The sequence below is a fragment of the Petaurus breviceps genome, unplaced genomic scaffold (assembly GCF_028583685.1).
Source record: "Petaurus breviceps papuanus isolate PSGF00001 unplaced genomic scaffold, PetGlider_PUasm1.0 90977, whole genome shotgun sequence".
Taxonomy (NCBI): Eukaryota; Metazoa; Chordata; class Mammalia; order Diprotodontia; family Petauridae; genus Petaurus; species Petaurus breviceps.
In genome coordinates this window covers 31,632,694-31,645,478 of record NW_027187391.1, presented here as the reverse complement: position 1 = coordinate 31,645,478, position 12,785 = coordinate 31,632,694, and the positions used below count along the sequence as shown (strand labels likewise).

The 12,785-nt window shown below is 38.6% G+C and overlaps 1 protein-coding gene and 1 pseudogene across 4 annotated transcripts in view; one reads left to right on the top strand and one right to left on the bottom strand.

Annotated features, from left to right (window-relative positions):
• The window catches only part of CEP85L (centrosomal protein 85 like), a 266,510-nt gene that overhangs the window by 146,877 nt on the left and 106,848 nt on the right, over window positions 1-12,785 (bottom strand). For 3 of the 4 annotated variants that reach the window (XM_069076970.1, XM_069076968.1, XM_069076967.1), the window contains exon 2: window positions 1,568-1,729. Coding sequence is in view for 2 of the 4 variants with exons in the window: in XM_069076968.1 (XP_068933069.1) it covers window positions 1,568-1,729 (162 nt within the window). In the remaining 2 variants the exon portion in view is untranslated. Of the gene's footprint in view, window positions 1-1,567; window positions 1,730-12,785 lie in introns of those variants that run through there. The other variant, XM_069076969.1, reaches the window with a different exon arrangement.
• On the top strand, window positions 2,382-8,446 carry LOC138153221 (transgelin-2 pseudogene; annotated as a pseudogene).

Genomic DNA, 12,785 nt, shown 5'->3' with positions numbered 1-12,785 from the left:
TCAAAGATTTGTGATTTCACATCTAGCTTTTTTTAATCTCCTTTGTATATAGAAATGTTCTTTTTTTGGTGTTTATTGAGTTAAAAATGTATTTATAGAAGTATTTTGTGAGCTTAAAAGCACTGTATGAATGTTAGAAAGTATAATTACTAGTCTTTAACAGTTTAAATTTAAAGAGAGCAGGAAAGGGCAGATTTTTTAAATAAAGACTATCACTTAATAAAAATCATTTGTATTGTTTTACTTTCTTCTCTTCCACCCCCCCACCCAAAAAAATGGCTCTCCCTAAATCACTGAAGTTGAAGGTGCAAGGGCTAAACTCATGGTCCCAGCACCACTCTGATTGACACAGGACCCTTAATCTTCCCTGTTTCCAACCTGGGCTGGTCTATCCGTTCTTTGGCAACCTGGTAGAAAATGTTTTGGCTGGAGGGAGGGAGATATTTAGGGGCTCATCATTTACTGTTAAACTTAATGCAACCTAGATCAACCTAGACCATTGCAGCTCAGACCTTCCAAACTGAAGAGATCATCCAGCTTCAGTATCTTCAACAGCAGGGATTACCAGTATTTACAGGCACACCTGGCTTTAAATCATGTTCAAAAAGTTTTGTCCAATGATGCTGGGTTTTTAAAATCTAACTCAGACTTGATTTATTCTCTTGATTTACTCATTCCATATCTTTGTATGGCACCACACATACTCTTCCTTGTATGTATTTCCCTTCTTTCCATATTTATGTTTTAGAATGCCTGGAAAACTTACAAAAATATAGACTGACTCCGTAATATTTATATCCTATGCAACTGCTAGCCTAGCAATGGCACACTAGCTTAAACAACAGATTCTATCAAAGCAATCACAAAGTTACATTACCCATCTTGAATTCTAGAAAAACTCTACATTTCTACTGCACACATTTCATATAACAATAAATTTAAAATGTTTTGTAGGAGCTGTCAAAGGATATTATTATGATAATAAGAATAAAGAATACTAATTTTAATAAAATCTCAAACTAAGCTATTATATGTTTTAAATCAAACAGGGGAAAAAACTAACTTCATTTTTCAAGTCAAAGTAATTACATATAAGAGAAAGGATCATTAAAAATTACTCTTGGGGCGGCCAGGTAGCACAGCGAGTAAGAGCACTGGTTCCAGTGTCAGGATGACCTGGAGATCGAATCCCAGGCTCAGACACTTAGCTCTCACCCAGAAACACCTGGCTGTGTAACCTTGAGCAAGTTACTTAACCCCAACTGCTTAGGGGTGGCCAGGTGGCTCAGCGAGTAAGAGCACCGGCTCTAGTGTTGGGATGACCTGGATATCAAATCCCGGGCTCAGACACTCAGCACCACACCCAGAAATAACTGGCCGTGTAACCTTGAGCAAGTTACTTAACCCCGATTGCTTAAAAAAAAAAAAATTACTCTTGCACATTAGTATTCTAATATATTTACCAATATATCAACTGAAAATTATGCAACAGATACTCCTTTATTCCTCTGGTCATAATCATCGTAAAAAGTCTAATAATTTCTTATGGTTCATCAATTTAACTAACCTTCCACACTGTCAGAACAGGAGGTTCCAATGCCAGTGTCTCCACTGTCAGAAGCTATGCTGTGTCGTCGGTTGTGGCTACTACGAGTGCTTGATGGAACAGTTGTGGCCTGCCACAAAGATTCAGTACCTGATGACCATGCTGGAGAGGAGTAATCTTGGCCTGCGAAGAAAGAAATAAAAAATTTGGTATACATAGCCCAATGATAGAGAGGTTAATTAAATAAGCAAAGGACATCTTTAAAAAAACTCATCTGTATCCACCAGTCTTAAAAGCTCACCAAAAATTCTTCAGAAATGATAAAACTTTTAAAAACAGTCAATGTTGGAAGAGTTGTACACAATAATACATTGTTAGTAGAGCTATGAACTGCTATAACCATTTTTGTTTTGTTTTGTTTTGATACAACCATTTTTGGAAAGCAATTTACAACTATGTAAACAAAGTAACCAATTGTCTACACTTTTTGAGATGCCATTAGTGGACGTATACCATAAGGAAACCACTGATAAGAGAGTCTCCTATATACTAAAATTTACAGCAGCGGTGAAAGCAAAGAACTTGTTAACAAAATAGTGACCAGAGACTGGAGAAAGCCTGAAAAAATTAAGATATATGAATCTAATGGAATATTACTGTGCTATAAAAAAATTATGAATGTAGTAAATACAGAGAAGCCAAGAAAGATGCACATGAACTGATACATAGTGAAGTAAGCAAAGCCAAGAAAACAAAATACACAATGACAACATTGTAAATGGAAAGAACACTCACACCGAAAAAAGTGAACGGAGCAAAATTACAAAGAGCATACTTGACTCAAAAGAGGAAATACAACAGGATATTCCCAACCTATCTTCTTCTGAAGGTGAAAGGTTTACAAGTGCTGCACACTGCATGTGTTTTCAGGTTTTGTCAATGTACTAGTTGGTATGAGGATTTTTTTTCTCTTTGGTGTTTAAAAAAATACTACTTGTGATAAAGAATGGTTTTACTACTTGTTACAGAGAATGGTTTCATGAAAGAAAAGGGTACACTTCAGAGAAACTAATGATTTTTAAAAAAGACATTTAATATTAAAAATTCATCAATAAAATGATTTTAGGAATTTATACCTCATAAAAGTTAAAGTATCATTGATCTCTCCATCCACAAGATAATTTAAACTTTTTTTTTAATTTAAGGCATTATTTTTAAAAAATCTATAAAAAAATAAAACATTAAAATGACAAAAGTATTTTCAAAAATCCAGAATTTTACATACCCTGTTCACCCATAGGCACAACATTACATGTACTTTCATGAATTTGCCTTCTTCTAATGTGATGTTAAAGACACAGCAGATTGTTCTACTGAGAATTAATATACTACATTGTAAGAGCTGTCAAAGAGAATCTTTTCATTCTATCAACATAGGTAAAAACGCAAATACGCTGGAACTAAGTTATCATCAACATTAATACTAAATAGTCAACCAAAAACTTCTAGTGAAAATTACTGCCTAAGCCAAGGCAGACAGATCAAATTCCATATGTCAAGAAAAATCTGAAAATTGCACCAGGAAAAGTAATTATCAAAAAATCTAATAAGCTACAGAAAGTTATTTCTTCTATCCTTGAACTGAACAAAGTCTGCCAGAATACCATGGTAAACAGGAAAGGGGGCAGTCAGCCAAAGTAGCTGTCAGAGTAGGTGAATGAATGAAATGATTGCTTGCATTTTATATAGCACCTATGTGCTAGTAACTTTGCTAAACACTTATGTAAATATCTCATTTAATCCTTACAACAACCCTAGAAGGTAGATGCTATTATTATCCCCATTTTACCAATCAGGAAACTGAGACAAACAGTACTTAGGTGACTAAGAGGTTAAGAATCACATTGCTAGTGAGTGTTTGAGACTATATTTAACCTGCCCCAGTGTTCTACCTACTGTACCACCTAGCTGCCTCTAGAGATAATCCCTGAACAAAGGTCCTAAAATTAAGGATTAGGAAAGGCTCCTTGTAAATGAGAGGAGAAAGAGAGCCCTAGGTCTGGAAGAGAAATGGAGAAGAGGAAAGAAAAGAACAGCAACAGGAGAGAAAGAGAAAGGGAAGAGAGATTGGAGAGAGATCTGATGACAATTTACTTGACAGTAAAACTGATGACACCTTACTCGGAAAATGCTAGTGGACTGGCAAAAAAAGTAATTGAGACAATAGGTTAAGGAAGGGTGACTAAAGTTTACCGACAAAAATCAAAAGCATTTCTATATATAATATAACAAGATCCAAGAGGCAAAACTGAAAGGGAAATCCTATTTAAAATAATTACAAAATATATAAAATATTTAGGAGTTTATCTACCAAAGCAGACTCAATACTTGTATAAATTGAATTACAAAGCACTTCTTAGAGAAATACAAGATGAACAAAAGCAAAGAATGCCATCCATACTTAGAAAATCCCAGAGAATCATATAAAACTGAGATTAACCAAAACAATCAACAAGTATTAATTAGAGTAACTAGGTCCAAGCAGGGTTAGAGTCACCTGGGATACAAAGAAAGGAATAATCCCTATTTCTATGCTACTTACTTACTACAGTAAAGTATCAACATAGATAAAGTCACAAAAATAATCTAAATTGCTATGCAGCACTGACAAAAAAGTAAGAAATGAGAAAGTTCACTCAAAATGACTATGACTTGATGTGGCTAGGGCTAGGTGGTGCAATGAATAGAGCACCAGCCTGGAGTCAGGAGGCCCTTGGTTCAAGTTTGGTCTCAGACACTTAACACTTACTAGCTGTGTGATCTTGGGCAAGTCACTTAACCCCAATTGCCCTGCCTTGCCCCCTACGAAAAGAAAAAAAAAATGAATGAATGAAATATTGAAACTAAATTATAAAGCAATATTATATTATATTCAAACTTTATTATAAAGCTACTTGGTATCAGTTTTTAAAAAGTAAAAGTGATTCGCTTGGACAGAGTAGATAAGAAATAAGTGTAAGCAGTGGATGGGCACATGATAAATCTAAGAACATAAAATTACTCAAGAAAGGGGTACCTTTTTTTTAGAACTGGGTAAAATGTAAAGTAATCTGGCAAAAATTAGATTTAGACCAACAAATTACAGCTCAAAATGAGTATAAACACGGAAGATAAAAAGATCATTCTGACTAAAAATTTAAAAGCTTTTGCACTAATAAAAGTAAAAGACAAAGAACAGTAGGGAAAATTCTACAAATATCATCCAAAAGTCTAATAACCAAAATAACTATACATATAATATATGCACACACATATGTAAATATGTACATATGCATAAATGCATATTATATCACAAATACTCCAACAAATAAATGGTCAAAGGACAAAGCTGTCAAAAGAATTTTCAAACTATCAATGATTATATAAAAATATACTCGCAAAAAAAAAAAAAAAAAAGAAAAGAAATACAAATTAAAAAAAGCCTCATAGGCCATTCACTGCACACCATGCCCCAGCCCACTATGCTATCCATCCACCACTTCTCGGTAAAGATACCTACATCACCATCTCAGAATGGCCAACAGGGGACCTGCTTACAGACTGAGGCGGGGGGTACAGCAGAAAATTGAGAAGCAGTATGATGCTGATCTGGAGCAGATTCTCATTCAGTGAATTACCACACAGTGCCACAGGGATGTCGGGCAGCCCCAGCCTGGGCGAGAGAATTTCCAAAACTGGCTCAAAGATGGCACGGTGCTATGTGAGCTCATCAATGGGCTATACCATGAAGGCCAGGGCCTGGTAAAGAAGATCCAGGCTTCAGGCATGGCCTTCAAAGAGATGGAACAGATTTCTCACTTCCTACAGGAGGCAGAGAGCTATGGCATCAATGCCACTGATATCTTCCAAACGGTGGACCTCTGGGAAGGAAAGAATATGGCATGTGTGCAGTGGACACTGATGAACCTGGGTGGGCTTGCGGTGGCTGAAGGTGATTGGTTCTTCTCTGGAGATCCTAACTGGTTCCCTAAGAAGTCCAAGGAGAATCCCCGAAATTTCACAGATAACCAGCTGCAGGAGGGCAACAATGTCATCAGGCTGCAGATGGGCACCAAATGTGAGGCCTCTCAGGCAGGCATGATTAGATATGGGATGCCACACCAGATCCTCTGATCACCACTCTTTCTCACCCTCCCTTGAATGGTTAATCTATTTCTAGCAAAGACATTGCTAAGAAGCCCATGGAACTCTCAAGCCCCTTCTGTTCCAGCTCTTCCTTTCCCTGCCTGCTATCCATTGGTGGCATGCTTCTCCTGTTGTGCCTACAGGTACTGAGCAATGCCTTCTCACCTTGAATTTACTATAATACACACCCTGTCCCCCAAATCAGCAAAACTGGACCAACTGCCCCATCCTCCCTTCTGGACCAAAACTGGGGAATACTGACCCCTTCCAACATTCCTGTTCATTGTCCCACCCTGGCTTGTCCTCTCATTTGGGAATTTTGCACCCATACAGCCATTCTTTAAGCCAGGTGGGACCAATTTCTATTCGTTTTTTTTTCCCCTTTTTGGAGGGCAGCTGGGGTTAAGTGACTTGCCCAGTGTCACATGACTAGTGTGTCAAGTGTCTGAGACCAGATTTGAACTCAGATCCTCCTGATTCCAGGGCCTGTGCTCTATTCACTGCACCACCTAGCTGCCCAACCAATTTCTCTTCTACAAGGTTGTTCTTCCTGCTCCCTCCACCCCCAGCCTTGCTACCATGGGGACATAATTTATAGGGGCCTATGATGACTGCTGTCTGTTATGGGAATGGGAATTTAAGATCTTCCCTGACCCTAAGCCCTTTGATAGGTTTAAGTAATTCTGAGAACCTTCCCTGATTTGAAAATATAATCTGCCCCCTAATAGGCTGGATGTGGTCACCTGGAGCCTGTGGCAGGAGGCTTGTTTTTGAGAACTCGCACATCTTAATACTTTCTGATTGGGCAGTGGATCAAGAGGGTTGTGACATTCTCTGAGCCAGGAGAAGGCTATATATACCCTGATGTGAGGTTTTGTTTTCCGGCTTACTTTGAGAAGAATTTTGTGATCTGACCAGACAAACTCTGGGCAGCCGTCGAGCCCCCCAGCTTTGAAAACCCAGATGTTGGTGCTTCCCTGGTAATTGACTGGGTATGGATGTGTAATGGGAATGCAAATTTAAAGATCTTCCCTGCCCCTAGGCTAAAGTGCACCTGAAACATGGGGGTGGGAGGCATGTTTTTCAGTAGATACTTTTTGATTGGCCAGTGGGTCCAAAAGGTTGTTACATTCTCTGAGCCAGGAGAAGGCTATATAAGCCCTGATGTGTAGCTTTGTTTTGGGACTCACTTTAAGAAGTGTTCTGTGATTTGATCTGAATTCTGGGAAGCCGTTGTTGAGAGTCCCCCGGCTTTGAAAAACCCAGATGTGGAAACCCAGATGTTGACTGGGTATGGATGTAATGGTTGGACAGTTTGGAAAGCTGTCTACTTGATCTGTTAATGTCTTGATAATTCTGTCTGTATATTTTGAAGTTTGGGGTGCTGACCTTTTTCCCCTGAACAAGGTAAACAATATATGTCTGACTGATTAAAGTAAGCTTGTTAACCCATTTTGAGTTGCTTTCCTTTAACAAAGCAGATCCAAGAACCTGTGGTGGCGGCAAACCCTGAGGACGCCGGGGTGCTTGCCGCTACAGGATGTAATAGTCAGACAGCTGGAAGCCTGTCTGCTGATGTTTCTCCGTATTTGTTGTCTGCTTGTAACTTGTTGTATTCTCTCAAGTTCGGGTTGCTGACCTTTTTCCCCTGAACTAGGTAAATGACATGTTTTATTAAAGCAAGATTATTAAACCATTATGAGTAGCTTTCCTTTAGAAAAGCAGATCTAAGAACCTGTGCTAGAAGCCATCCTGGGTATCGTGGGGTGCTTGCTGCTACACTGTCCTGGCAACAGCTGGACTTTGAAACCCACACATCTGGGTAGGCCTATCCTTGGCAGGGGCCTCTTTATCCCTCAGTTCCTCCCTTCTTGGCATTCCCTTCTTTATCCAGTGGCCTGAGACAGGGTTAGGGGGTGGAGGGGATGTCCAGGGAGGTGGGTTGGCCTTGCCTTGCCTTGTCTTCTCTCCTCCGCCATTCCCCTCTTCCACCCAAAGTCTTGAGGAATGTGAATTGCTGATCTGAATAAAGATTCCCACAGTCTTTGGTTAAAAAAAAAAAAAAAGAATCCTCATATCATGAAAATTGCTACAGAAAGTCAATGTTAGCAGTTCTATGGGGAAAGAGGCAGAACTGATGAAGTTATGAAGTGGTCCAATCACTCAGGATTTAAATTTGGAATTTTGAGGGGGTGAAGAGGACTTATTTCAGTTTTCTATATACTTCAATCCAGTAATGCAATTACAGGCCATATACTCCCAAGGAAGAAAGAAGTGAAGGTTCAAAATATGCCAAAATATTCATAGCAGCATCCTCTGGAAGCAATAACATAAGATACCCATTGATTGAGGAATGACTGAAAAAAGCTGAGATATTAATATAATAATACTATTTTGCATAAAGAAATGATAAATGAATGTAATGGGAATGGGAATTTGAAGATCTTCCCTGCCCTTTAATAGACCCAGGGGGGAATGTGAAGACCTCCCCTGCTTTGAAGGTAAACTCTGCACCCTAAATAAGGCTGAATGTAATCACATGGAGACTTTGATGGAGGGAATTTGCTGAAGGGTGCAGCAGAGCCTACAGGAAGATTTCCTGCTGTGAAGATAAACTCTTGCCCCACAATAGGCTGAATGTAGTCTGTAAGGGTTATGGGATTTAAAGATCTTCCATGCCCCATTGGACTTGCTGACGTAGCAGGAAGGGGCGGAGCAAGAGGAAGCGGAAGCCAAGCTGGAGTTCCTGCGGTGGCTGGCGATGGCTGGCAGTGGTGGCGACGGCGGCAGCAGCAGAGGCAGCGGCAGCGCGAAGCCCTTTTTGAGTTAGCCAGAATTTCTGCTAAGGACTCCTGCTGAGGACTGCCAGGGGCCAGAGCTGTTGGGAGTGCGTTTCCCGGACGCTGGGTGGTTGCTGTGAGTGGGGAGAGGAGGACCTTTGCCTGAGGTAGCCTGTTCTGTTTCAAAGGCTTGAAAATGTGGGTGCTTTCTACTTTATCTACCTGTGCCAATGTCATAACTACTCTGATGGCTTTCACTTTCTGGTTTTGGGACTCAGTCTTTTGTTATCTTAATAAATTTTCCAGCTTATTCCCCCATATGGCAAGCATGATGTATTTTGTGATGGATAATTATATCAGCATATTTGTAATCTCCATAGGCATTGTGAATATGGCATTGCTGATACATAGTCACATGGAGCCTGTGATGGGAGGAGTTTGCTGAAGGGAAACAGAGCCACAGGAAGCTGGGAATCAGAGCTAGCCAGACTGTGGTAGAGAGAGGAACTCAGGCAAGGAGTCAGATAGATTTGTGGGAAAGCTAGAGGATGCTGTGGCTCTCAGTGTTATTATGGCTTCTTAATATCTTTGGTGCTATGATGGAACTGGCTTACTGGTTTGGGGATTGGGTTTTCTGGTGTCTAAATATTTCAGTTCCATCCTCTGCCTGGAGAATGTTATAATTTGCAATTGAATGTAACATGATATTTATAGTTACAGTCTTTATCATGATCGTGAGCGCTGTAAATATTGTATTGGTGCTACAATGAGGGATTCAAATAAACACTGGAAAATATATGAACTGATAAAGAGCAAAATATGTACAATCCAGAGTGCATAAATAGTAACTATAACAACGCAAATGAAAAGATAGCTAGAAAGGACATTGAACTTTGATGAAATGCAAAACCAGTAACGGTCCATGACAAAAGATAAAGGAATTTACCTCTCTCTTCCTGACACAGATATCAGACACTATTAGGTCAGAATATTGTATAATTAACAGAGTAGTCACTGTATTAAATGTTTTCACGAAATTGTGAAGGAAAGGTTCACGAGGGAAGGGTTCAGTCTTCAGAGTGGGGGAAGTAATGAATGTGCTATAAAGACAAAATGAATCAGTACAATGTTTGAACTTTTTTAAGCCTATATAATTGAGGAAGGATTCTAAGAGATCATGAAGAGATTACTTTAGAATACTAAGGGAAAGTGGTAAGTAAATTATTAAAATGATTTCCTTAAACTGGATACCACAACTAAAATTAGTGAAACAAGGAACTGGGAGTAAGGGAAAGAGAATTATTTTCTAAACCACTTTTTTTACTTGGAATATTCTAATATTCCGATGGACAACTGTGCAAACTGCAGCCCATCCCTGCACAACTCATGTGCTTCTATATCCCTGAATAAATCCATTCAGAAGCTGTCAGTTCCTAATGCAGGAAGCCTTCTTCATGATCTCTTGACATTGTATGCATACCAATGAAAATATGCTTTACCTTCCCCCTTTTTACATGACTCAAGCTATCTTTTTTAGTCAAACTCTTTTCCAATAACCTTCTTTACACTGCTCTTCTTCTATAATCCCTTGTTTATGAAGTATGGCAATCTGTTTAGGTCCAACCTGTGTCTTTCCACTGAGCTTTGGGTGATTCTCAAATTCAGTTCATGGAAACTGTTGTCTTCTATAACAAGTGGCCATAGAGCTTTGGAAAAATACCAGCTTTTAAAAAGTGTGGCTTTCTCCTCTAACAGGAGCCTGAAGTATGCCAAGAACTCTTAGTTTCACAAAGACAATCTAGCTAGCCTACACTCCTGTTGAAATCTGGGCTCAACACACTGTCCCTATATGCAGAATCTAACTAAATTTATGGATTGTCCCAAACTGTGATTCAAAGCATGGACAGTAGGCATTACCTCATTCATTTGATTTATCCCATATGAAGTTAGGCCAAAATCTTGATTATCAACGATCACAGATCTCCCTTAGGAAGCTTTACAGTGTTCAAGGACTTGATACAGTGTTCAAGGACTTATAAATTACCACCTGAACACATCAGCACCGGAGATCTCACTATCTATAAGAAGTTCTTAACCTTTTTTGTATAATGGACTTTTTTTTCTTCAGTCTGATCAAACCTATGGCATCCATCTCAGAATACAGCTTTTAAATGCATAAAACAAAATACATGGGATTATGAGGAAACTGAATTGAAAAGCAGTTAGGATTTTTTTTTAATTCACAGACACCAGGTAAAGAACCCTTGATACACAAAGTCTCTTTGATGAGGACTTGGTACTGACTTGCTTTCTGATGGGGGCAAACACCTTAAGCAAGTGTCTCTCTATTTTATACCTCAATTAATATTGATCATATGTTCAGTATAAAAAGTTCTTTCTGTTGTTATGGCCTTAGCAAAGAGTTGAGAAAATGTTCAGTTCACACTTATTTACATAGGAAACTCTGGAGACAGAATATTTCAGATACTGTTGATATGTTGTTTGGTTATACTGAACTTCACAGCCTGTACCGTTTTCTATCTTTTATCTTTATTACAAAGAATGATTCATTAGAGTAAGAAAAAGATAAATGAAAATGAAGGCTACAGTAATAAAAGGATTTTAAAACTTTAACAATAAATGTAAGATGTATCATAGTATGGATAAGAAAGAAGAGGAAGTGATTAAGAATGTACTGTTACAAAGTAAGAGAAAAACAAAGTTGTGGATTACTACACAGGATAATAATACTAGACTATTAAAAAAAAGCAGACATCATGGCAGCTAGGTCATAAAAAAAAAACAAATAGTATCTCAAAGTAGGAAAAAAATATTAAATTATAACTCCAAATGTTAATAGGGCAAACCCATCGATAAAAAGTGAATTTCGGCATGCATTGGAAAATAAAGCCCAAAAGTTGCTGCATATACAAAATGTTGCTTAAGAACAGGGAATCAAAGCAAGACTGGAATAAAATATATTAAACAGCAAAATTTTTTAAAACTGCAATTACAATCATGATTTCAGATCAAACAAAAGCAAAATATAAATGTCATTAGGAAAATACAAGCAGGAGAGACAGCTGATAGAACACCAGCCCTGGAGTCACTATTCACTGCGACACCTAGTCGCCATCCAAAAAGGGCCACCCAAGCTCAGAGACCCCTTTGAAATCTATCTACAGACTTCTTTGGTACATGTGAGCCTCAGGATAAGAACCTCTGATCTGAGAGCAATTGTTTTAATGTCATGAAAATAAAAACCACACATGTGTTTTAATTTATTTATATACACAGAGTTATTGTAATCTGAAGTTGATTTGTGAATGGTCATAAAAAACAAAGAGTTTCAACTTTAAAAGTAGGTGTAGAGATGATCTATTTTATAAGAAACTGGAGAAATAGTGAACTATATAATGTACAACTCAAATAAATATCATAGTCTAAAATTTCTCAACAAAATAGACTGGTCTTGAGTAAGTTGAGAAACACCTCTGTTGGGAGAGAGCCAAGATGTCAGGAACTCACCTGAGTCCTCTCAAATTCTCATCCAAACAACTTTAAAATAATGCCTCAAAATAAATTCTGGAGCAGCAGAACCAACAAAAGTACAGGGTAAAACAATTTTCCAGCTCAAGACAACCTAGAAGGTCGGCAAGAAAAACCTGTCTCACTGGGATGAAAACTGAGGACAGGCCAGTGCAGATCACACCCTGGCAAGCCAGCAGCAGGCCTTAGTGAGGACTACTCAATAGATGCAGCTTCTAAAGTTGCTAGTCCACAGACCCTAACAGTAAGAAAACTGGCCAGGAGATTACAGGGGACCTTTTGCTGGCACTGGGTGCAGAACTCTGTTGCATTACCCTTACAGGACTTCCAGGTTCCAGCCCTAGGGCAAGGAATAGTACTAGAACACTACAGTATGTACACAGGGGAACTGGGACCCTGGAAAAGAATGTTTGTGGTCAATCATAGACCAGAACACGGGCCAGGAGGGCAATGATACACCGCTACTTAGATCATGCCACATTTAAAGAACTGAAAACTTACAGACCCCTGCATAACTAGCTCTGTAAAAGTAGCAAAAAAAAAAAAAAAAAACCAAACTGGAACTTGGGACAGTGCCTCCTTCATTCAGAAGCAATGCCAAACTTTAGCATAAAATGAAAAGTCAAGACATAGATTAGAAAATGAACAAATAGAAAAAGAACTTGACCACAGACAGTTAATATGACGACAGGGAAGAACAAAACACAAATTGAGAAGAAGAAAAC